The 27,364-nt window shown below is 43.0% G+C and overlaps 1 protein-coding gene across 1 annotated transcript in view; it reads left to right on the forward strand.

The window, feature by feature from the left end:
* The window catches only part of HS6ST3 (heparan sulfate 6-O-sulfotransferase 3), a 538,365-nt gene that overhangs the window by 348,094 nt on the left and 162,907 nt on the right, over positions 1-27,364 (forward strand). The window contains 2 exon segments of the mRNA XM_073348045.1: positions 9,229-9,256; positions 24,635-24,651. Of these exon segments, the coding sequence (XP_073204146.1) occupies positions 9,229-9,256; positions 24,635-24,651 (45 nt within the window).

Genomic DNA, 27,364 nt, shown 5'->3' on the forward strand with positions numbered 1-27,364 from the left:
TAGTGACATTGTACTGAAAAAATAAAAGTAAGAAACATTTATAATATGTTATAAAATATTTAAGGAAAACACTTGTTAACTCTACAGCATACTGCATATGCTACTTAAAATGTGTTTTATCAATGCATTACAGCACCTGCTTTTAGTGTTTGTCCTAATGTTAAAATGTTTGTCCTAAAGCTAAAATGTTGCTTTGGAAGGCGTGGCAGCAGTGTGCATTAAGACTTGAACCTTGTACACTCATGATGTGGAGCTAAGCATTGCCATTTATACTGTTGTCTATTAGTTTTAGAGCCACTGAAAAATAGTAGGTAACTTTTAATTACCCTGAAAATCGCAGATTTTTTTAAAAAATATTTCATGCAAAATGCTACTGTATTTGATCCTGGCAACCCCCTGAATAATTTCATAGCATTGAAACAGCCCAGGAGAATAACTTCAAAGAGAAGTTTTCTTCCACAGCTCTGTGAGAATAGTACTCTCTTCCTCCTCCTCCTCCTCCTCCTCCCAGAGAGGCTGGAGAAAGGTGTAACTCAAATCATGTATGTAATAAAAACATAGCATATAATATTTAGAATCATAGACCTCATCCTTGGAGCCCTGCAAATCTGCAAATATCCACTTTATATCTGCGAATGCAGATATCCGCGGACCACGTTTGTGGATCATAGAGGGATGTGGATCCAAATGTTACTTCTAGAGCCCTGCAAATCTGTGGTTATCTGCGGATCATGTTTGTGGATCGGATGCAGATACAAATTTTGTATAAGAGCAGGGCTCTACTCATCCTTCCTTTATTGTCCCCAGAGTATCCTTTTGTTTATCATTTCTTGCTATGCTACATCTAACTTTGATGATAAGCTTATTAGGGTAGGGGACCTGTCTTTTCTCTTTGTCCATAAAGCATTCTCCGCACATACATGACGTCGTAGAAATAAATGCATATTAATGAAGGGTCTAAGTACTTGTCTCTACAAAGTCGGAAGATCCTGATGCATTGGTTCTCTAATGTGGCTTTTTGGCAGGACTCTGCATTGTAATGTATTATTACAATTCTGAATGTAGCCATTTAGGACAGATGCGGTGTGAGAACTTTTCATTCATTGTGTTCATTCAACTGTTCAACATATATCCAGATAGAGATTCTGTTAATAGTGAATGTTCAATTCCTCAGCCTGCTACAGTGAAAGGATGTAGTAAATAAAATGTCAGTTCTTTGATATGTTGATGCATGTTTCTCCTTCTGTGGTGACTTACTCTGTATGAACAGTTTTCAGAGTGGCAGCCGTGACAACCCATCACTCTCACAGATCTTGGGAGACAGGCCAGTCCTTGCTTACAGACAGCCCCCCAACCTAAAGCAAATACTCACCAGCAACCACACAACAAAAACAGTGAGCTGTAGCTCACGAAAGCTTATGCTCAGATAAATTGGTTAGTCTCTAAGGTGCCACAAGTACTCATTTTCTTACAACAAAAACACTAACCCAGGAACCTATCCTTGCAACAAAGCCTGTTGCCAACTGTGTCCACATATCTATTCAGGAGACGCCATCATAGGGCCTAATCACATCAGCCACACTATCAGAGGCTCGTTCACCTGCACATCTACCAATGCGATATATGCCAGCAATGCCCCTATGCCATGTACATTGGCCAAACTGGACAGTCTCTACATAAAAGAATAAATGGACACAAATCAGACATCAAGAATTATAACATTCAAAAACCAGTTGGAGAACACTTCAATTTCTCTGGTCACTCGATTACAGACCTAAAAGTCACAATTCTTCAACAAAAATACTTCAAAAACAGACTCCAACAAGAGACTGCTGAATTGGAATTAATTTGCAAACTGGACACCATTACATTAGGCTTGAATAAAGACTGGCAGTGGATGTGTCATTACACAAAGTAAAGCTATTTCCCCATGTTTATTCCCCCACCCCGAACTATTCCTCACACGTTCTTGTCAACTGCTAGAAATGGCCCACCTTGATTATCACTACAAAAGGTCCGCGCCCCCCCGCTCTCCTGCTGGTAATAGCTCACCTTACCTGATCACTCTCCTTACAGTGTGTATGGTAACACCCATTGTTTCATGTTCACTGTGTATATAAATCTCCCCACTGTATTTTCCACTGAATGCATCCGATGAAGTGATCTGTAGCTCACGAAAGCTTATGCTCAAATAAATTTGTTAGTCTCTAAAGTGCCACAAGTACTCCCTTTCTTTCTGTATGATCAATTTTTTACTTACAGTTTACTCTCAAAGTTTAACAATTGACTCTGTTATAAAATTGCTAGGCTGGTTCTGACTCTTTGCTTTGTTAGTTCAAATTTTGAATGATAAAAGTCTCCACAAATGGATTTGTACTCTCAGCACGTAACCAGTGGGAACTCAGACATTTTTAAACTTCCTTATCAGCTAATGACATGTATTTGCCCTCGCTGAAGGGGTTTAGTTGATTAGTACTGCGTTTAACAGTCACTGCCTGTCTCACCAGTGATACAAGCTCCATTTGCTGCTGCTGCCTCTGTTTCACAGCTGTCTCACCTTTCTTTGACACCTTAGTCACCTGATTTATCTTAGGTTTCATCAAGTTTTACCTGACTCTGCCCTTGATACTTCTATATTACTAATTTCCTACATAAATAATGGATGTGATATTGTGCATTGGCCTTGGGCCAGGCTTAATGCTTCATAGGCAGTTTGTTTCTCATAATTTTGAAACTGTTCACTATTGTGTGTTCTGTTTCTTCTTGTTAAGAATGTTTTATAACCTAGAAATTGCCATACTAGATGAGACCAGTGATCTTGTCTAGCTCCGTATCCTTTCTCTGACAGTAGCCAATAGCAGATGCTTCAGAGAAAAGTCAAAAACACGTCATAGTGGGCACTTCTGAATTAATCTGTTCATAGATGAAGTTTCTTCCTGATCCCATCAGTTAGTAGTTGTGTTTATTATTAAAAGAAATAATTAACCTTTCTAATCTAACTGTGGATGTGATCATTACCCATAAAATATTTTTATCCTGTTTTCAAAGTATCACATTATGTTCTTCTTTGCAGTGAGGTCTAAGGGGGTGTGTGTGTAGTGCTTAGAAAACAAAGTTATTTTAATCAAATTTAAATTTATTGCTTTTCAATTTCATTGACTGTCCCCTTGTTCTTATATTATGCAAGAAAACAGAAGTATACAATTTGTTCTCTATGCCAGTTATTATTTTGTGTGCCCCTGTCATCTACCATTGTATTTTTTTCCTCTGTAAACTCCAGTCTAGATCCCATTTGTCTATCCTCCTACAGAAGTCTTTCCTCTTACCATTTTTGTTGCCTGTCTTTTGAATCCCTTCAATCTTTTTTTTTAAAAAGGTTGATCTGAACTGGACCCAATATTCTAGATCATGTCATCCCACTGATGTATGAAATAGCATTTTAACGTTTTTCGATTCAATTTTTCATCACCACTGCATGTGGAACGGCATTTAGCTGTCCACAGTGACTCCTAGGACTTCCTCCTGAGTGGCTTAAAGTTTAATTAAGAGCTCCTTGTCTATGAGTGGTTCAAATCATTTCTTCCAATGTCCATTTCTTTGCATTTGTCATCACTGAATTTCATCTGCATTTGTACTGTACATTCATCTAGCTTTAAGTCTTCTACAGTTCCCCAGTTGTCTAAGTCTTGATTAACTTAAATTGTTTGCAGTGTTATAGCCATGTTGGTCCATGGATATGACAGAGACAAGGTAAGTGAGGTAATATCTTTGATTGGACCAACTTCTGATGGTGGAAGGTACATACTTTTGAGCTACAGCGCTTTTTCAACTTTCGATCTGCAGCAACCGGAGCGCTGGGCCCTTTAAATCCCTGCCGGAGCCCTGCTGCCACTACCCGTAGCAGCGGCAGGACTCTGGCGGCGCTTTAAAGGGCCCGGGGCTCCCCGCAGTGGCAGGAGCACTGGGCCCTTTAAATCCCTGCCTGAGCCAGGCTCCAGCAGCCGCGGTCCAGCGGTGCTTTAAAGGGCCCAGGGGGTCCTGCCACTGTGGGGAGCCCCGGGCCCTTTAAAGCGCCGCCCAAGCCCCGCTGCCGGAGCTCCGGAGGTGATTTAAAGGGCCCGGGGCTCCCCGCAGTGGCAGGACCCCCAGGCCTTTGAATCACCGCCAGGAAGCCAGTCCGGTCCAGCACGGCGTACTGGCTCTTGCCAGTATGCCGGACCAGACCGGACCGGCTTACTTTCACCTCTGGGTGTGGGAGAGGGTGAGGTTCTGGCTGGGGGTGCAGGGCTCCATGGTGGGCCAGAAATGAGGAGTTCAGGGTGCAGTGGGGTGTCTCTGGGCTGGGGCAGGGGATTAGGGTGCAGGATGGAGTGAGGGTTGCAGCTGGGGGTGCAGGCTCTGAGGTGGGGCCAGAGATGAGGGGTTTGGGGTGCAGGAGGGAGCTCCAAGATGGAGCCAAGGGGTTTGGAGAGTGGGAGGGGGCTCCGGGCTGGGGCAAGGTGTTGGGGTGCAAGCTCCGGGAGGGAGTTTGGGTATGGGAGGGGGCTCAGGGAGTGTAGGCACGGGAGGAGGTGCGGGCTCTGGGCAGCGTTCACCTCAGGTGCCTCCCAGGAAGCAGTGACATGTCCCTGTGGCTCCTAGATGCAGGGATGGCCAGGGAGGCTCTGCACACTGTCCCTGAGTGCTGGCTCTGCAGCTCCCATTGGCCTGAAACCACGACCAATGGGAGCTGCGGGGGCAGAGCCGGCACTTGGGAGCAGCGTGTGGTGCCTCCTTTGCCACCCCTGTGCCTAGAAGCCACAGGAACATGTTGCCACTTCCCGGGAGGCGCCTGAGGTGAGTGCTGCCCGGAACCCACACCCCAGAACCCCTCCTGCACCCCAGCCTGCCTGGGGCTGACCAGACTTTTAACAGCCTGGTCAGCAGTGCTGACCGTAGCCTTCAGGGTCCCTTTTCGTCCCTTTTCAAAAACCGGACGCCTGGCAACCCTATGAGTCACACGTGGTATCAGTCCTCTGTAGATTCTTTTCAACAATCTAATCACGCTTTTTGGTTCTAACTCACAAGTTTCCTAGCATGGCCTCAAAGATGATTTCCAAGGAGGAGGAAAAGTCCATAGTGTAGGTCAAATATAAAGCTGAGTTTTCTTCTCTGGGAAGAGTTATTACAATATCCCTTTGTGTGTATGCTATTTTCATTTAAACTTGTAGTTGATTTAATGTTTGAGAAAGGTGTAGGTTTTGGCATCTCAGGACACACTGGAGAGACATTGTAAGAGAGAGTACAGTTTAGCTCTGCAGACATTCAGTCTTGAGATCTTCACTGAGTTTGCCTGTTAATGTCAATTTTGGCTTTGTCATATGCACATTAGGAACTGGACTGAAGCTATGATCTCATTTGCCAAACAGCCCTCACGTAACAAAGACGTATGGGTCAAAACGGACCTGAATTGGATTTGAACTGGTGAGCTGGTAGTGAAAGACTGAATATAGCATTATCTATCCCTAGTGTTCTCAAGTTCCCTACTATAGGTTTTCTTCAAGACCTTTTGTATCAAGCCCTTAAGTTAATTCAGTGCTGTTCTCGGTTGGCATTTTGGGAGATAGGATCTCTAAAAAGTCTATTATAATAAAATCCATATCTTCTTGATTGCTCTCACTGAGCCTCTAGCCACTGTTGGTGGTGTTGAATTTTTACATGGCTAATATATCTTTCATGTCCTTTGAGTGTCTGAGTGGGTCTACATCTTTAGATCCAAAGGGCCCAGGGTATTCTTCCATGTTTAGTGGCAAACTTCCTCCATTTCTTTGGAAAAGCCTTTTATCAATGAAGTAAATGGAATAGATAAATGCAGGATTTGTCTCATTTCTTTAAGTATCAGTCCTGCAGGATACTGTTTTATAACACATCAATATAGTTGCATTTTCAGAAATAATCTCTCATTAATGAGCAGTGAAATATCACACAAAGACAGAGGCTGCCTTCCTATCACAGTAAGAGGGAAGACATCTTTCAGTTTAAATTTACCTAAAGCCTGACAAACATAATTTGCAATGCTTTTTTATTATTTATTTTCTGGAAAAAGCCTTTTCAGATAAATATGCACTTGCTCATGATTCAAATGGCAGTTCCTCTGTAAAAGTCAGGTCATATTCTTTGCACTTTTCTTGACAATGGTTGTAGTAAATGAACTGACTGTAGCCCACTGCTTTTAATTATATAAATAAAGATTCAGAGGGTATTCTTTTTTCTTTTTGAATGCAACTCCCTGTTCCCATAACTGGGAATTGCACAGCTAACTACTTGTGTACAGTTTTGAAATTACTACTGTAGCGAGCATGCTTTATACTTTTGTTGTTCATACTGTAATAATGCCAAGTTTTCCTTCCATGACTTCTCTTCTTGTAAGTTCATTCCAGTAACTGAAGTATATGAATTCATAGATTTTTTTATTGTGATTAAAGTAGTAACCGTATTTTCTGTATTTATTGAGTGCTGACTGGAACTTTTGGGTTGGAAAGTTGGTTAGGGAAATTACTGTCAAACTCATTTACCACTATAGTAACAGAATTGCAATACCTTCTGGGGATATAGGCATTTATATAATCTAACTCTGTGGCACTGAGGTATGCTGTATGTAGTATATTTATGACTGAACAGAAAGTTTTAAACAGCAGCCTGTGAAATTGGATTTTAGATGTAATGTACCATAAATAAATGCTATGAAGATTGCCTTTAATGCTATAAATCAGATTTTATTGGTTTCAGCTATCTCATTCTGGTTTATTGTATTACCCACAAAATCAGTAGGAATCAAGGTGCTGGAATATTTTTTATTTTAATGTCACATCTTCCATAGAAATGGCATACAAGCCCTTATAGCTACTTTTTCGGTAGGTTGGGCAAGGTGGGCAGATTACAGTCTACAAGAACATGTTCACAGAAGGGTCTGTGTAAATAGTAGCTGCTAAGACTTTAAACACTTCAATACAGTACTTCCTGCCCATAAAGAGATACTTAACTATCTTTGTGAATGTCCTTACCTTTTGTTGTTTTTGCAATTTTCCATACATGGTCTGATGATGGTAGTTGCTTTTTTTTTTTTTTTTTAAAGCTTTTAGAGTTGATGCTGTGGAAATGTATGGAGTGGACCTCACTAAGGCTGACTGCAGAATCTGGCATTTTTCAGAGTGGGGAAATTAGCTCCTGTAGTCTTTAAGCATTCATTGTAGGAGGTGCTGGATCATGGGAGAGAGTGAGATTGTTTTTGTTTTTTGTTTTTTACAGTCGCTGTAAAGGGTAATAGCACATACTCTTTTAAAAAATATTATTCTGAACTAAGGCAAGAAAAGTAACACATCATGATTCTTTGAATAGAATTTAAAAACAAAAACAGAACAATATAGCCCAGGAGTGTGTAATAATATAAAGACAAATCATTTTCTAATAGAACAGTTTTTGAGCTGTTTAAAATGTATATTACATATGTTTCATATCTACCTCTCCTTTGATATCTTGCTTATATTAATCAGTCTCAGTAGGATGCAGTCTGGAAACAGTTTAACCCCTAACTTTGGTTGTTCAGGGTTGACATGGAAATAGTTTTCTTCAGTGCCACATGTTAGAAAGCTGAAATTTATCAAATATACTACACCTGGATCTAGGAATAGTGGTGTATGTCCTTTGAATAGTCACTGCTTCCTGATACTACCTATATCTTTAGTAAATAAGATGGAAGAAGAAGGCCTATTGTACAGGTTCAGTTTGGGTAATTTACACTGTGCTGCTGTAGGGCTTCAGTGTAGACACTCACTACGGCGACAGGAGTTCTCCCACCTCCTCTAGAGGCAGGAGGTAAATCCACCTCCTCGAGAGGCAGGAGCTAAGTTGGAGGAAGAATTCTTCCATCAACCTAGCACTTTCTATACCCGTGATTAGGTCGACATAGCTAAGTATTTTTCTCACCCCAAGAGACGTAGCTATGCTTAAGTAAGTTTTCAGTGTAGACAAGCCCTTACACTGTTTTACACAGTATTCCTGAATTTGTATATCGGAGTACAAGATGATGTAATGTACGTGGCAAAGAACTGGAAGGGAGAGATGCATCAGAAAAAGCAATTAGCATTAGGCTGTTGGTAGATGTGTAATGTGAAGTAGGCCACCGTAGTAGGTGTCAGTATAAAAAAACCTGGCTATGTGGATTGATAATTTACATTATTAAATTATGTAATTTAATTATGTAACCTTCCATTTCAGAGGTGTAGAAGTTAAACTTCCTTTGTTTCTGACTCCCATACACCAACTTATACCCATATTACCCATTACCCCATAATTTGGCATGATGTTTTTGATATAAAGGTTAAGTGAATTAAATCACAGATACTGTTTATTATTTGTAATTGAGTAAACCAAGATTTTAATTTGTATGCAATGGTATCTGTCTTGATAGAAGGCAGATGTTAACAATTCACGTTGTGGAAACTTGTCTGTCTTTGGGAGTGGGTCTTGCCCCTTATAAAAGTGACAGATGTCAGACCTTGTGGCTTAATAAGAATGTAAAACATGAATGATAACATTGAGGAGGCAGAATAAAATGCATGACTGCAGCACAGATGGTTATGAAGTTCTCTGATTCTGCAGTAATATTACAGGCAGTGTTTGCTGGAGAGTTAATGAATTAATGCAAAATACAAAATAACTAAAATGTTGGATTTCATCTGTAATTGCTGGACTATAGTTCTTTTTCTTTTCACTTCATTATTTTTACTTATCTTGCCTTCTTCTTTGCTACTCCATTATGCCATTGGGTCGAATTTATCTGTGGTGTATCTCCATTGGCATCAGTGAAGCGAGACAAGGCAAAATTTGTTGTGTTGTGGTGTTACTGGTTTAGATCTGAAAGTTCAATCAGCTAGTTGATAAGAATGCAAAAATTGGTCCTGAACAGTTGTGCCAAACAAACAAAACCTTAATTAGAAGAAAAAGTGTCAAGATGAAGATAAGTTTAAAAAAAAATCTCAGGAGTAAAATCAAAGAGAAAGTCAACAATGACTTTGGTTTAATTGAAGGATCAAGTCAAAAAGTAACCCATTTGATTTGTAAGAAAAAGGAGGAGTACTTTAGAGAAATAAACTATGGACTCTCATTTCAAAACATACAATGTCATCGAGCACCCAGTGAACTGAAAATTTTGTTTCTGAACCGGTTACTCTCAGCAGCCACCAGTAGTTCAGCAACAGCAGCAGCACTACAAAGAGTGTCAATGACTTTCAAACATCAGCACCTGCAAAATTCACATTATGCGCCAAAGCACAAGAAGCTTTTAAACGTAAGAAAACGGTGAGGCAAGTGCTGCCATCCTGGTGTCTTGATTGTAGTAAACAAGATAGTCTGTTAGCTGAAATATGCAGAATTCATCAGCAGACCAGACCCAATTTGTTTTCAGAGAACAGAATTCCTAAACATTATTAAGCAATGGGTTTGTCAAAGAAATAAAAATACCAGTGTGTACAGTCTTGGGAACTAAGACCCCGAATATTGCCTCTGAGGACTTTGAAACAAAGAAAGAAGTGACCTTAACAGGACTGGATTTACACATTAACCACTCCTCTGCCTACAGTTGACCTTTGTGTTTTCTATAAAAAATTAAAAGAAAAATATAAATGATAATTTAAATACAGTATTAACTTTTTAACTTTTAACCCACTTTGAACTTTTAGGCGCCCCTAGAATGCTGGTGCCCCTAGGCAAATCCCCACTGTGCCTAACTGGAAATCCAGCCCTGGACTTTAACCAATGCAGGATTGCAGTGATCCCTTTGTCCAGGAACAAGGAACCATAAGTGACAGAAGCCACTTCTGACAAGTTTGTTCAAAAGTAATGTCTATAGCTTCACACTCACACAGAGACTCAGTGGGTCCTAAGAGATTTCTATGCCGTTGCTGCTTTGTTCGTCTGCTCTCTTACTTCGTTATGCCACGGTCTACTAGTTGGCCAATATTTGTGCACTTTGGACTTTTTTGTGTAAATGAGTACTTAGTAATCCTAGTTAACATGTCATGTGCGATGAGAGTTAGTCCTTGCATTGGGGAGCCATTCAGTGGGTATGTTTTGGAGGAATGTTATATGGCACTTGACTTTTTCCCTTTGTCAGGACTGTGCATTGAGGGTGGTCCATTGAAAGTTGGTAACTGTAAATGATATTATAATGGTGACCACTCTGCATATATTTGTAAACTGACAACGTTTCAGTGGGATGGGAGATCAAGGAGGAGAGGTTAGAGGCATAACATGTTTTGGAACACAGATGGTGCAAGCAGAGGAAATAGGCTAATCACTTCCAGTATTCCTATTCCTGCTTGCTCACTGCAGCTGGAATACTCTAAAAAGACGCTTCCTTGCAGGGTCTTGGAATGGTTAGGCCTTGTCTTCACTGTTACAAAAGGTGTGGTTTTTGCCACAAGGTGACTAACACATGAGCTATCCTGAGGTAAAAACAAAATAAAAGCTGTGAGGTAAACCACACAGTAGATAGTCCTATATCCCCTCCAAGGGTTGATCTCAGTGAGTTTAGCGCATGGTAAAACTCAAGTGTCTGGTCTTCACTGTGTTTTTACCTTGGGATAGCTCATGCTCATTAGTTATTCCAAAGAGGAAAAATACCCCTTTTCTAGAAGTGAAGAGAAGACATAAGTTGTAAAATGTTGCCTTTTGGAAACATAGTCAAAACAATATCATACCAACATCAGATTTAGAAAGTAGAAGACACAAAATATGACATCATAATACAGAACACTATAACATGACATATCTCTTAGTATAGAATAGCATCCACCTTGTGCTTTGTTGCCGGTCACTGTCATGAACTTCTGTGGCAAGGAAAAAACTGGATTTGTATACTCGGGGTGTTCTGTATAAGCCCTCTTGAGAAAACCTTTCTTTAAATTTCTCAAAAGAGAAAGAGGAGCAGAACTAATGATTTTTTTCCAAAATGCCACAAAGGACCAGTAGCAGTTTGGAGCCTTCATCATAAGGGAAGTTAAAAAATGCCCACTGCAAGCATATTGGTCTAAAAAATTTGACAGGGAAAAAGGAAAAATTGTATCTTTTTGTGGCATATAAGTCTGGAATATATTTGCGAGCAAGTGAAATGCTCAACAATAACAGCTTGACTGAAATTTTCACAGTAACAACATTCTGCTATCACCTCCCTCATCTTCCCCACCACCTGCTGCTAAACTAGTGAAACCTACTACAGAAATAAAATGTTTTCTTTTCTGTGTTTACTTCTCATCCACTTTTATTCTCTTCCCATTTGTCTGTTCTGCTTTCTTTCACAACCATGTTTTCTCTTCTTTCTCTCCTTGTCCATCTTTTTTCTCTGTCAATAAAAAGTTAATTCTCCTTTTTTCTTCTTTTGCAGGCCAGATCATTGTCTCCCTTTTTTCTCTTTTTCTTTGTTGTCGCTACCATTCTGCCTATTCCTTCTCTCTGTTCTGTCTCCCTCTGGTTTGAGATTGTTGATTTTGATCCAGCCCTGCTGGGCTCTTTCTGAGTATGTCTCTGTAACTGTGTCCTGCAGGATGACACAGATCAGAGGACATGCTTCTGTCCAAGACTCACAGTCTCAGGACTTACACCCAGTTGGCAGTGCTGGGGAGAGATTGCCACTCTTCCCCCTCCTGCTCCATCCACTGTTTGCTAACTCTCCAGTACAAAGAGAATTAGGACTATTGTGGTAAGTCAACTTAAGTTACACTACTCTAGTTACGTGAATAATGTAACTGAAGTAGACATAGCTTAGGTCAACTTACTGCTGAGTCTACACTGTGCTTTGTCAATGGGAGACGCTCTTCTGCTGACTTCCGGAGTCAACAGAGCGCTCTACCGTCAACTTAGCGGGTCTTCACCAGATCCGAATAAATTGACACCACTGCATCGATCGCAACAGTGCCGATCTACCAGTAAGTGTGGAAATGGCCTTATTTTCCCTGCTGTTCCTTTTGACACAACTAACAGTGCATCCGGAGCAATGAAGAGTGGCTTCTCTGTGTAGAAAAGTCCACACTCAGATAAGTATAATCTCAAAAATAGGAAGCCCAATGTGACCACAACATACTCAGCATTTACCCCATTTCCTTCTTTTTTCGCAGGGTAGGTGGGAAGAGAGGACTAGCATAGCAGCCCTCTAGCCCTTCCTTCCCATCCACCTGAAAGCTGACATTCAGCAGCCATCATACAATTAATTACTTGCTAGTGTAGGAAAAAATGGATGAAACAAAATTGATCTCTAATTGGACTAACTTTGGTTAAGTTTCTGAAATTGTGCAGTAATCAAAGGAGGCCAAGCAGGAGCTACAATATATGGACAGCTATCCAAGGGATTAAAATGAGCAACTTATATAAATGCTATGCACTGTGATTAAGAACTGCTGAACTGAAGTTTGCTGTGACAAGAGTCTCCAATTTATTGGGAGCATGTCACTGGAATCTGCCCTTTTTTTTTTTTTAATGCGTCTGTCTTTGATGAATGTCAGGGCTGGGAAATGAAGAGCTTTTACCCTTTTCATACTTTGCTGAATGCTGGTAAAGTTGCCGATTGATGCTGCTGTAATTTTTGCCTCAGGGTCAGCTGAGGAGAAAGTATAGTCCAAATAAGGTCACTGACTATTTGGGAAATGAGTGTATGTGATTTAATGAAACAAAATAGAGAGAAAAATGAATAGGCCGAGGGGCTCAACTGACAGTGACATGAAAACTGGCTGATACAAACATTGTAAAAAATGAAACTAAAATTAAATATGGAAACAATATGTTAAAAGGGTGGCTTGGTCAGCTAAAGTTCGTATCTGAGACAACAAAACTCCCTGAAACCACGGGTTAAAATCCTAGCAGGTTTGTCACAACCTTACATCTGTTTAAATTCGCTAAATTGAGTGTCATCCAGTTTACCTGGGGTAGATATTTTGAAGAAGTCTTTAAAAGCTAAGATAGAAAATGCAGCATCTGTCTGTGGTGTTAACAGTCACATCAGAGATACAAAGTCTCACACCCCAGGTGGTGTGTGGGATTTAGCCGGAGGTGGGGGGGTCTCACCTGGGGCCTTCTCTCTGGCCCAGTCTGGTCTGGACATCTCAGGATTAAGACAAAGAAAGTTTGAGATACAAAGAGACGATGGGAGTGGCAGCCATGATGATGAAGCTCAGACCAGTAGCCAGCTTTTCTCCCCAAAGTCTCTTTTTGAGGCCCCCAAAAGGGGAGTGATGGATGGAATAGCCTGTCCCCTCATTATTTTGAGGAACAGTGAATTTGCAAACTGGATACAATTAACTTAAGCTTGAATAGAGACTGGGAGTGGATGGGTCATTACACAAAGTAAAACTATTTCCCCATGTTTACTTTTCCCCCCACCCTACACTGTTCCTCAGACGTTCTTGTCAACTGCTGGAAATGGCCCACCTTGATTATCACTACAAAAGGTTCCCCCGCCCCCTTGCTGGTAATAGCTCATCTTAAGTGATCACTCTCGTTACAGTGTGTATGGTAACACCCATTGTTTCATGTTCTCTATGTATATAAATCTCCCCACTATATTTTCCACTGAATACATCCAATGAAGTGAGCTGTAGCTCACGAAAGCCTATGCTCAAATAAATTTTAGTCTCTAAGGTGCCACAAGTACTCCTTTTCTCCTCACTTAGTCTTCCTGGTTAAAATTGTTTAGATATTAAATAACTGTTCCATTAGAAAATATGCTCTTTTAAAGTTGAGCAATGTTCTGTTATAACACCCTCCAACCCCACCAAGCACCTCCTGCCCGCCAGCGGGCTCTGCAGATCAGCTCCTCCTCCCTCCCTCTCTGCACCTGCTGCAATTAGCTGTTTCATGGTGTGCTGGGAGGGCAGGGGGAGGAGCGAGGACCTGGCGCACTCGGGGGAGGAGGCAGAATTGGGCAGGAAGAGGCAGGGCAGGAGTGGAGGGGGAACAGGGGTGGGGCCCTACAGGAAGGGGTGGAGTGGGGGCAGGGCCTGGGGCAGAGCTGGGGGTCAAGCATACTCCAGCAGTTTGAAAAGTCAGCACCTGTGGCTCCAGAAGCCTATGGTTGTCTCCAGCTCTGCAGGGATCTAGAGGCCCAGTGCCTCTGCGTTGTGTATCCCGAGCATACCATACAATCTGGCAGACTCGTTCCCTTAGGAGATCACCCCAGGAGGTGGTGTGGGGGGGTGTTCAGTGACTAACTGGAGCAGGCATTTGTGTGATCTGCTGCTCAGAGGCTAGCAGACACACCCCCATCGGGTGCTTGGGAAGGATGCAGCACAGTGTCACTTCCTATGTGCTGCCGCTTGCCTGCTCTGCCTGGCTCCTGTGTTGAGCCTAAACCTGCAGAGCTTGCACAAGGAGGACTCTGTCGGCCCAGAAGTGGGGGTGGTGTTGGCCCAGACCCTCACCAGAGCTCTGGGCCCTCAGGATATTCACTTACCTAGTCACAGCTGTGAGTCAAACCGCATATAATGTCTTTAGTCTGGCAAAAAAATTTCCCTGGAATCTACTTCCCCTCCCGCTGCCATTTACATTCATTCTTATAAAAAGAAAAGGAGTACTTGTGGCACCTTAGAGACTAACCAAGCTCACGAAAGCTTATGCTCAAATAAATTGGTTAGTCTCTAAGGTGCCACAAGTACTCCTTTTCTTTTTGTGAATACAGACTAACACGGCTGTTACTCTGAAACCATTCATTCTTACGGGGAAATCGGATTCGCTTAACATTGTTTTGCTTAAAGTAGCATTTTTCAGGAACATAACTACAATGTTAAGTTAGGAGTTACTGTAGCAGTCTTTGAATTTACATTTCTACATACAAGTGGAAATTAGAGCACTTCTGGATGCCACTTAATAACCATTTATTTGGTGCAAATAAAAAAGCTTTAAAACAAATAATACAGTAAATGTACTAGATTTTTCCTGCTTGATTTCTGCATAAAACATACGTGTGTGTGTGTGAGAGAGAGAGAGAGAAAATATATGTAATTATAGGCAGGGAAGGTTGCCTGGCACTTCCCATTATAAGACCCTGTTTTCAGTTGCTTATAACTTTTGCCAGACTTGTACCACTTGAGCTGAAATTTTCAATTGCAGTTGGCTGTCTCAACCTTATATATAAGGTTTCAGCCAGAATGGTTCAGCTATTTCTCAGAACAAGGCTAGAGACAAATATGTTGTTTTGCCCATGTTAAAAAAAATTGTTGAGATCTTTTCTTTGAAACACTCTAGATCCCCTATGCTTTGTAGCAGGGACTTGAAATATGACAGGGGAATGACCTTTATATCGGGGATGTGCCTTTGGCCATCTCCATGAAAATTTGTCCAAGTTGTGAGTCTTTGAAAAGCTACAGTTGCTCAGTAGAAACTTATTGGATTTTAACAGCTAAAATCGCCAGTGTCCATCCTGTCGGAGTATGTTCCAGCATCTCACAGCTCCTATGTGTGACCAGATTGTGCGTGTGTAACCCATGCCTCCTTTCTGTGGTGCTCTGTCCCCTTCTAGTGGCACCTGGATCATCTAGAGATTGATGAGTCTGAAACAGCTTTGTCCAAGAGCCATGTGGCTTTTAGCTCATACAGCAGAGGCTCATACGCTAAGCTTCAGAGGTCCCAGGTTCAATCCCACACACTGATGACCAGGATCTGTTGGTATTACAGATGCACCATCCCCACAGAGTGGTCGAGCATGCACCACCCCTTGGTCGCTCCATTTGTGACTGCACCATGCATGCACCATCCACCCAGAGGGACTCAGGATGTCCCAGGCTTCCCTGTAATTGCTGCTTCCAGCTACTCCAGGCCAGGATGCGGGTAGGTGCTGGAACTGAGAGTAGGGAGCATGTGCTTTCAGTGGTGGCACCTAGGTAGCGTGGAGGAGGAAGCCGTCTAATAACAATTCAGATGGAGCAAAAGACAGCCAGCAGGGGAGGGAAAAGAGTACATTGGGACAAAAAGTCTAGTGAAACTGTGGCTGGGAGTTGGAGGGGGGAGATAGGGACAAGCAGGTACCCAGGAGAGAAGGGCAAGCTGGAAAATGGTTGGGTATGGAGGCTGGACCCGGGAGCTCATGAGGAAAATGGGGAGTCTGGGAGTTAGTTGGCTGTGGGTGGAGGGAAGATAATGAGATTGAGATTAGAACCTGAGAAGAGGAGAATGGGGCAAAAGTGGATGAGAGAGAGATAGAATCATAGAATATCAGGGTTGGAAGGGACCCCAGAAGGTCATCTAGTCCAACCCCCTGCTCAAAGCAGGACCAATTCCCAGTTAAATCATCCCAGCCAGGGCTTTGTCAAGCCTGACCTTAAAAACCTCTAAGGAAGGAGATTCTACCACCTCCCTAGGTAACGCATTCCAGTGTTTCACCACCCTCTTAGTGAAAAAGTTTTTCCTAATATCCCATCTAAACCTCCCCCACTGCAACTTGAGACCATTACTCCTCGTTCTGTCATCTGCTACCATTGAGAACAGTCTAGAGCCATCCTCTTTGGAACCCCCTTTCAGGTAGTTGAAAGCAGCTATCAAATCCCCCCTCATTCTTCTCTTCTGCAGGCTAAACAATCCCAGCTCCCTCAGCCTCTCCTCATAACTCATGTGTTCCAGTCCCCTAATCATTTTTGTTGCCCTTCGCTGGACTCTCTCCAATTTATCCACATCCTTCTTGAAGTGTGGGGCCCAAAACTGGACACAGTACTCCAGATGAGGCCTCACCAATGTCGAATAGAGGGGAACGATCACGTCCCTCGATCTGCTCGCTATGCCCCTACTTATACATCCGAAAATGCCATTGGCCTTCTTGGCAACAAGGGCACACTGCTGACTCATATCCAGCTTCTCGTCCACTGTCACCCCTAGGTCCTTCTCTGCAGAACTGCTGCCGAGCTATTTGGTCCCTAGTCTGTAGTGGTGCATGGCATTCTTCCGTCCTAAGTGCAGGACCCTGCACTTATCCTTATTGAACCTCATCAGATTCCTTTTGGCCCAATCCTCCAATTTGTCTAGGTCCTTTTGTATCCTATCCCTCCCCTCCAGCGTATCTACCACTCCTCCCAGTTTAGTATCATCCGCAAATTTGCTGAGAGTGCAATCCACACCATCCTCCAGATCATTTATGAAGATATTGAATAAAACCGGCCCCAGGACCGACCCTTGGGGCACGCCACTTGATACCGGCTGCCAACTAGACATGGAGCCATTGATCACTACCCGTTGAGCCCGACAATCTAGCCAGCTTTCTACCCACCTTATAGTGCATTCATCCAGCCCATATTTCCTTAACTTGCTGACAAGAATACTGTGGGAGACAGTGTCAAAAGCTTTGCTAAAGTCAAGGAACAACACATCCACTGCTTTCCCTTCATCCACAGAACCAGTTATCTCGTCCTAGAAGGCGATTAGATTAGTCAGGCATGACCTTCCCTTGGTGAATCCATGCTGACTGTTCCTGATCACTTTCCTCTCCTCTAAGTGCTTCAGAATTGAGTCCTTGAGGACCTGCTCCATGATTTTTCCAGGGACTGAGGTGAGGTTGACTGGCCTGTAGTTCCCAGGATCCTCCTCCTTCCCTTTTTTAAAGATGGGCACTACATTAGCCTTTTTCCAGTCATCCGGGACTTCCCCGGATCACCATGAGTTTTCAAAGATAATGGCCAATGGCTCTGCAATCACATCCACCAACTCCTTTAGCACTCTCGGATGCAGCGCTTCCGGCCCCATGGACTTGTGCTCGTCCAGCTTTTCTAAATAGTCCCGAACCACTTCTTTCTTCACAGAGGGCTGGTCACCTCCCCCCCATGCTGTGCTGCCCAGTACCAGTAGTCTGGGAGCTGACCTTGTTCGTGAAGACAGAGACAAAAAAAGCATTGAGTACATTAGCTTTTTCCACATCCTCTGTCACTGGGTTGCCTCCTTCATTCAGTAAGGGGCTCACACTTTCCTTGACTTTCTTCTTGTTGCTAACATACCTGAAGAAACCCTTCTTGTTACTCTTAACATCTCTTGCTAGCTGCAACTCCAGGTGTGATTTGGCCTTCCTGATATCACTCCTGTATGCCTGAGCAATATTTTTATACTCCTCCCTGGTCATTTGTCCAGTCTTCCACTTCTTGTAATCTTCTTTTTTGTGTTTAAGATAAGCAAGGATTTCACTGTTAAGCCAAGCTGGCCGCCTGTTGACATATTTACTATTCTTTCTACACATTGGGATGGTTTGTCCCTGTAACCTCAATAAGGATTCTTTAAAATACAGCCAGCTCTCCTGGACTCCTTTCCCCTTCATGTTATTCTCCCAGGGGACCTTGCCCATCAGTTCCCTGAGGAAGTCAAAGTCTGCTTTTCTGAAGTCCAGGGTCCGTATTCTGCTGCTTTCCTTTCTTCCTTGTGTCAGGATCCTGAACTCGACCATCTCATGGTCACTGCCTCCCAAGTTCCCATCCACTTTTGCTTCCCCTACTAATTCTTCCTGGTTTGTGAGCAGCAGGTCAAGAAGAGCTCTGCCCCTAGTTGGTTCCTCCAGCACTTGCACCAGGAAATTGTCCCCTACATTTTCCAAAAACTTCCTGGATTGTCTGTGCACTACTGTATTGCTCTCCCAGCAGATATCAGGGTGATTTGAAGTCTCCCATGAGAACCAGGGTGTGCGAAATAGTAACTTCTGCGAGTTGCCGGAAGAAAGCCTCATCCACCTCATCCCCCTAGTCCAGTGGTCTATAGTAGACTCCCACCACGACATCACCCTTGTTGCTCACACTTCTAAACTTAATCCAGAGACTCTCAGGTTTTTCTGCAGTTTCATACTTGAGCTCTGAGCAGTCATACTGCTCCCTTACATAGAATGCAACTCCCTCACCTTTTCTGCCCTGCCTGTCCTTCCTGAACAGCTTATATCCATCCATGACAGTACTCCAGCATGGGAGTTATCCCACCAAGTTTCTGTTATTCCAATCACATCAAAATTCCTTGACTGTGCCAGGACTTCCAGTTCTCCCCGCTTGTTTCCCAGGCTTCTTGCATTTGTGTATAGGCACTTGAGATAACCCGCTGATCGCCCCTCTTTCTCAGTATGAGTATGAGCCCTCCCCCTCACACGCTCCTGCTCATGCTTCCTCCCGGTATCCCACTTACCTCAGGGCTTTGGTCTCCTTCCCCTGGTGAACCTAGTTTAAAGCCCTCCTCACTAGGTTAGCCAGCCTGCTTGCGAAGATGCTCTTCCCTCTCTTCGTTAGGTGGAGACCGTCTCTGCCTAGCACTCCTCCTTCTTGGAGCACCACCCCATGGTCAAAGAATCCAAAGCCTTCTTTCCAACACCACCTGCGTAGCCATTCGTTGACTTCCACGATTCGATGGTCTCTACCCAGGCCTTTTCCTTCCACGGGGAGGATGGACGAGAAGACCACTTGCACCTCAAACTCCTTTATCCTTCTTCCCAGAGCCACGTAGTCTGCAGTGATCCGCTGAAGGTCATTCTTGGCAGTATCATTGGTGCCCACGTGGAGAAGCAGGAAGTGGTAGCGATCCGAGGGCTTGATGAGTCTCGGCAGTCTCTCCGTCACATCGCGAATCTTAGCTCCTGGCAAGCAGCAGACTTCTTGGTTTTCCCAGTTGGGGCTGCAGATAGATGACTCATTCCCCCTGAGGAGAGAGTCCCCGACCACCACCACCCGCCTCCTTCTCTTGGGAACGGTGGTCGTGGAACCCCCAACCCTAGGACAGTGCATCTCATGCCTTCCAATTGGCGGAGTCTCCTTCTGCTCCCTTCCCTCAGATGTATCATCTGGTCCACTCTCCGCATTAGTACCTGTGGAGAGAACATGAAAACGGTTACTCGCCTGTATCTGCGTTGCTGGTACATGGATGCTCCCCTTTTTTCTTCTGGAGGACACATGATGCCAAATTTCTTCACCATCCTCCTGTCCCCAGTGTGCAGCCTGCTCTGAATCTTCAGAACCTTGTGCCCGTAGAAGCATATCCTGGTGTCTGTCCAGGAAATCTTCAGTTTCTCTTGTGCAACGCAGGGTTGATACCTGTTGCTCTAGACCTTGAACCTTCTCTTCGAATATGGCGACCAGCTTGCACTTTGTACAGACAAAGTCGCTTCTGTCCTGTGGAAGAAAGACAAACATAGCACATCCAGTGCAGGTCACAACAGAGCCCCCCCCCAACTCCCCCCTCAATATGCTATGAAAACTCCATAGCCCACCTGTGCTACAACAACTGGTTTTCTACATATAAAAGTCAGTGCTGGTATTAAGGGACAGCAAGCAGGGCAATTGTCCGGGGGCCCATGCCACAGGGCGCCCCATGAAGCTATTGCTCAGGTTTCTGCTTCAGTCCCAGGTGACAAGGCTCAGAGCCCCGGGATTCTGGTTTAGGCTTTGTGCCCTGGGCCCCAGCAAATCTAACACTGGTCCTGAAACTTGCTCGCGGCCCCACCGAGAGCCCCAGACCTTTAGTTTAGAACAACTGCACTAGAACACACTGTCCTCCAGTTCCTAGAACAGAACCCAAGATTCCTGAGTCTTTTCGTTCTTCTGCAAATACATTCTTTGCCAGTGGGTTTCACAGATATGTCATCCCCCCCTCTAGTGCTGGTGCACGTGCAGGATGGAAATCTACTACTGCCGCTACTAGTCATTCCATTAGCTCAAGAGGCAGAGAACTGTGCAGTAGATTTAAAGGTTCCAGTGCTGCTGGTGACCCATGTGGATGTCAATATGATGGAATTTCTGTTATTTTACTTTGCTTTTGTAAAAACCTAGGCTGTTACACACACACACAAATTAAAAAAAAAATCATTAAGGTTTTAAAGTTAGGAAACACCAGAATGAAGGTTGCCTTGACAAGCTTAATTTATCCCCATTATGCATATGCATAATGATGCAGTCTTTAATTATATGATCATAAACTATGTTTTTTCCATAGGTCCCCAGCTTCATCCATTGCACAGGATGAAATGTACTCCAGCAATTAATCAGGATTGTGTCACGAATGAGGCTGTTGTTTATAGGACCCCGGCTTCATTTATTTCATCAGTTGGAAAGTGTGTAGCTGTTTTGGGTAAGGCTTGCACCCTCAACCAAGTGGCAGGAACCACTGAGCCCAGCCAGCAATTGATTATGAGGGACAACAAATGAGAAAACAAGGCTGAGAGTGAAGATCATAGAGCCAGAACTAGGGATCCAGAGAGTGGACGGGAATCAGAGGACCCCAGATAATACCTACTGCTCCTCAAGCTAGTCCAAAGAGCCAGTTAGTGCACCCCAGAGGAGCTCTGCCTACAGATGTGATACAATGAGGCTCCAGAAAGAGGCCCCCAGTTCCTGAGCACCACCACATCGTGCTTCCCCTTCCTGGCTCTGGTAGATGGCCATATTGCCAGTGCTAGAAGAAGGTTGACTTTGTGATGCTCCAGAAGGGCTGTGGGAACACAAGGAGGTACTGGGGAAAATGAAGCCAGAACCACATCAGGAGGTTCTGGAAGAGCCAAAAGACGGGCTACTGCGTGAAATGCATGTCAGCTGAGCTTGAGTATCTAAAGTGCTTTATAATGCTAAGTGCTTTGAAAACTCAGGTCTTACGTGTCTCAAATTGGGTACCCAGAATCAGTGGATATTTTTTATCTGTATTACTGTGTCTCAGCTTTTCATCTGTAAGATGGGGATAATAATAGTCCCTCACCTCACAGGGGAGATAAATTAATTATTATTTGTGAAAACACAGATTCTATAATGATAAGCACCATACAAAATCCCATGAGGAAATTAATAATTTAGTCTTCAGAGAAGGATTTGAATAGTGCCCAGTAAATAAGGCCTCAGAGTGCACTATGAGGATAAAACAAAATAGTGAACAGTTGGTCATTAATTAAGCACAGTCCATCCTGTGCACTGAATGAGGCAGAGGTCCTGTGGAAAAAAGTAGTATGTGGTGGTGTAATTAAAGATCATCATAATGGATATGCACAAGGAGGCTGAATTAAAGTTGATCATGCGTTTCCTAACTTTTCTGTGCTTGATTTAATCTTTTAACATAGATCTTTACATCTAACATAATATACACACACTCATAGTAACTTAAGTTTTGCTGATCCTGAATCTGTGACAAAAGCGTATGATGGTTCCAACTGTGAGAAACAAGTATATATTTAAAAGAAGAAACTGGTAAGACATTAACTTAGCGAGATATTTCATGCTTTTTAGTGTCTGCCTTTCAACTTTTCAGCAAAATCTTCAGAAAGGGTCAGTGCCCAATTAAACTCTTCTATTAAATGCTGAACATAGAAGCTATATATTTAACAGTTTTCCACTCTGTTTCATCACTGTACAAATGATATGTCTTCTAGAAATTTCTATAACATGTCAGGTATTCATGATGAAAAAGCACATTTGTACTGCTGGTTCAGAGATAATTACTTGCCATTAGGTTCATAAGAACATAAATTCTATTCATTTCTGTTATCTAACTTGTCAACTTCTTAAATTTTGTCTACAGTCTGCCCCTCTAGTGACAAGCAGCAAATAATTTAATCTTCTACTAAAATGATAATGACTGGCAAATGAAAATCTCATTGAAACAGAAATACAGTGTGGCAGTGATTGCATTAAAATAACTCCCCTGCCCCCAGACCCCTGGAATAATGATTTAACTGTTACAATTCAATTGAACTGTTTTTTTTATTTTGATAATACTAAACACATCTGATTTAGACCCTTGGTCATCTTGTTGGGATGCAAGTAATACATGACACTTATTTTATTGTAAGCCCATTTGAATTTCAGGGTCAAGAGTTCAAATTATAGCCTTTATCTTGTACACAAGCAATTTTGCATTTACAGTCACTTGCATTCCAAGTTGTTTGGGCAAGTGATATAATTTGTCGTGCTTGGTTTGTGCACAGTTGAGGTTTGCATCTCTCAGTGATGTCACCTGCACCAAAAATGAATGCAAAAACAATCGGTCATGCAAAAGATTCATGCATAAACATAAGCTAGGTTGACGCCCATTTCAAAATTTGGCACTCACTGTTCAAAGAAATCGATCTGGTTTCTACATAATAATTTTGTTCTCCTGTTGTGAATAGCAGTAAAATTGATACAGTGTCAGTGATATGCTGCTAATATTTTAACCAAGGGTTAACCAGAGATTCCCATAGAATTGTGCCCTTTATCTTGTGGTAAGACCTGTGTTCTAGGGCTGGCCATGCTAGTAGAGAGGAGGAATTGGGAAATCTTATTACTTCGTTTTCCCATTTAAAAACGAACAAAAACGGGGGATGGGAGGTTTTTCTATAACCCAGTGTTTCCTACACACAAAACCTCAGCCATCTCGACCGAAGGAATTGAGGGAGAAAAACTACTTTTTGGTTTGGACTTTTATTACATTACGGACTATAGCTATTGTCTTTTGTATGAAGACCTTAGATAACCAAAATCAAGGGGGAAAAACTACTTGGAAACCAGATGTACAGTAAATTGTGTTGCTTGAACTAATAATTTTGCTCTTGGAAAAATATACTGGATATATGGACAGTGTAATGTGGAACAGTGTTCAGTACATGTACCGGTAATTTGAAACAGGGAAGGACTAAGTAGCTTGAGGGGCAGCCAGGGAAGCTTTTACTTTAGCCTGCCATTGGAAGCAATGTGGTGCATGCAGCCCAAATGGAAAAATCTTGCTCATCAGAAGCAATTTTAGGAGTCCCAGCCAGTGATGATTACTTTCTGGCTGGGATGGTTTAGCAGTGGAGACTCCCATCAAAGGCAGAAAAATCACCCAATCTCCCCTTCCATTTCTTGTAAATCTTTAAATCAACCTGCTTATGAGAGCACCTGGAACTCCCTTCAGCATATAAATGCTGCACGGACCTTACCAAACAAGGAGCTCCCCGCAACATAAATGGATTTGGTACTAGTTACACAAGTCTTGTGATTACCTAAGAGGGCATGTCTTCATGCTGATAAGAAATGCCTTGTAAAATGTTGGTACTATGTATCAAGTATTTAAGAGTACCCTGATAAACATACAGATGGGACCATTAATGAACATTAATTGCTTTAAACTAGACTTTATTGTGTATTTCCTAGTGGAGAAGTGCCCATTTGCATGTATAATGGAAATAAATGCCTCCTGACTGACAAAATACCTCCTGACTGACAAAAGCCTCTTACTTTGTAGGCTGAAGAAAACCGGAAGGACAGCACAAATAAAAAGACTGTGCTAATATATTGGGTGTTTTAACTTACTAAGATCTTTTTCAATCTTTTTTTCTAATAACAAACCAAACAACATATAAAACAGATACAAAAGACCAGTGCTTAGATTCCCACATGTTAACTGCAGTATGCCCAGCACATGAAGTTTTATGGCACATATAAAAATAAAAAGAAATCACAGTCACAAGAGGTAAGTGGGAGGAGAGACAAAGGGAACAAGAAGGTAGTCTGGGGAGTATGTTGATTTTATTTCCTACCTTACATCTAGGCCTCCTACAAGGATCTTTAGTCAACCAGCTCTAGCAAGCTATCCCAAATGGACTCTGTTTTTTTTTTTTTTTTTGGTGGGGTTTGCTGTTTATTGTATGTGATCCTTTCCTTCACAGCCAGGTCTACCAGCCCAGTATACCTGCCTTAATGAGTTGGGGGTATTTACTTTTCCATTTTACCAAAATATGATCTCACAACCAGTAAAGCTCTATGTCACCATCTCCCTTGATATGACGACACCCAACAAGTGGCAGTTATAAGCTCCCATTTGTAAGAATCTGCTTTAAGGTTATGTGAAGTCTCTAGGATCGTGTTAATTCTAGAAGCTTGAAACAAGACATGACTAAAACATATGTGCAAGTGAGACTCCTTTGCCCCAGCACCTCCCCCAGCCTGGGGGTAGCTTTAATTTTGTAAAGTCTTTGGGGAGACCAGTACCCCCTAAAAGGGTTTTTTATGTTTTCTTTTATTTTTTGTTGTTGAGACGTAATCAGAGGTCTAAGGTTGCTTCTCTAATCTATTATATTGTTCTGTTGTGACTTGGGTTTTCAGAACCCCCCACAGAGGCAACTTAACTATTTCACTCCAGGCGGTGTAAGGAATAAATCAACAGGAACTCAGCACTTCTGTCTGATCAAGGAGTAATGCAAGTAAGCACACTCTTGTCTAACACGGCAGTTTATTAGATTAAAGCACATGCAGACATAAGCAATAGGTTAAGAACATCCCAGCTATTTACCTAACACCTGGAATGGTATTGAGTATTTAACAGCAGGTTCACAGTGGCCAGTTGCTCACCCACCGGGGAGAAAGCGTGTCAGGAAAAACATCTCTCAGGATGTCTTCAGAGTATACTATATTACACTATATTAACTAATCTTTTATAACTAACTTCTACAAAACACATAGGTCATAATGATCCCTACTGGCTCATCACTTTTCTGACTTTTAATATCAGAGGCATCTAGACAAGGTTTTCCAACCACCAAGGTTTTCAGACTCAGTTGTTTACATAGTTGTCTCCTCCTCCCATTTGGATTAGCAGAAACTGTAGCTAGTTTTGACCGAGCTTCTAAAAACCTGTCTCCAAATTAATCCTTAACTATGTGGTGTTCTATTTCATTACTTCAGGGTGGCTGAATGCACATAATACGGTTGCCATTAGCTTGATCACATTCTAGGGTATACACACCCCTCAAATCCAGGGCAACATTCCCCTCCTTAAAGGCCATATATTTTTAATATTAAGGCCTTTACATATATAATGAGTTCAGTGGGTTACTTTTGAAGGTCCAGCGTTAGGCTCAAGGCTCTCAACCGAGACCGAGCAAGAATCTTCTCTCCAGTTTCACCCCTGACTTTGTCTCGTTAAGGACCTGACTTCATGTACTTATCTTTGGGGGGTACCTATGTTCTATAAAACAGCTGGCTTGCAACCAATCACTCTTCCTTCGAATCTACCATATCAGTGCTAGAAGCACAACAGCCAAAGCCACCTGAAACATTAGAATCACCACAATTAAATGTCAGGCCAAATTAAATCCCTAATGCTGTGGAGGACCATCTCAATAATGTCTCCCACCAGTTTTGTTCCAAATCTCTGCTAACCCTCTCATTCACTTATTTAATCTCATTAGAAGCATGATGGATGGTAACCATGACTTTGTGTGCCTCCCGCCTTGCAACTTACAAATAATTCCTTAAATAGGAATACTTAAATAACATTCTGACAACAATCAAATTATTTAAATGAATACAGGCATTTTCTATTACATCTAAACATACATCTTGTGGCTGCAAGGTATTTGTGTGAAGTATCAGGGGGTAACTGTTAATCTGTATCCACAAAAACAACAAGGAGTCCAGTGGCACTTTAAAGACTAACAGATTTATTTAAGGTATTTGTGGTACATTTATATCCAATCCCAAATTCTTCTAAGAAGGCTCCTGATTTCCAGTGGGAGTATTCCACTCATACCATCTCTAATCATGTCCTTTACCACATCTAGAATCCGCATCTGCATTTGCTAGCATGCCAGGGCCAAGAAAACATTACTTTGGAGGGCACCAACAGCCTGCAAAAAGAAGTGGAGTGTTCCTTTTCCTGGGATTGCTCCCATTTCTCTAAAACCTGTACTGTATACAGCTTAGCTGATCTAAAAATACCCTCAGCAGCATTGCTAAATCTTTTAGGTGTTGACCCATTGCATTCATATTATTCACACCTCCTCCTAATTTATATTACACCTCTACCCCGATATAGCGTGGTCCTCGGGAACCAAAAAATCTTACTGTCTTATAGGTGAGACCATGTTATAGCGGGGTAGGGAGAGGAACCGCTCCCCACCCCAGCTCACCTCCGCCTCTGCCTCCTCCCCTGAGCACGATGCTGCGGCTCTGCTTCTCCCTCCCTTCCAGGCTTGCCACGACAATCAGCTGTTTGGCACAGGAAACCTGGAAGGAAGGGAGGCGGGGGTAGAAGCGGAGTGGCGGCAGCGCGCTCAGAGGAGGAGGCGGCGCGGAGGTGAGCTGGGGTGGGGAGCTGTTCCTTTGTGCCTTCCCCCCGGTTACTTGCTGTGGCCCTCCCCGGCCTCCCACCCCAGCTCACCTCTGCCTCCTCCCCTGGGTGCGCCACTTCTGCTCTGCTTCTCCCCCCGCCTCCCTTCCTGCCAGCTGCTTGGCTCAGCAAGCCTGGGAGGGAGGCGGGAGAAGCGGAGCAGCGGTGCGATCGTGGGAGGAGGCGGAGCAGAGGTGAGCTGGGGCGCAGCAAGTAAGGGGAGAGCACAGAGGTAACACGAATTCAGATATAATGAGGTAAAGCAGCCCCGCTCCCCGGAGCGCCGCTT

This window comes from Lepidochelys kempii, chromosome 1, assembly GCF_965140265.1.
Source record: "Lepidochelys kempii isolate rLepKem1 chromosome 1, rLepKem1.hap2, whole genome shotgun sequence".
NCBI lineage: Eukaryota > Metazoa > Chordata > Testudines > Cheloniidae > Lepidochelys > Lepidochelys kempii.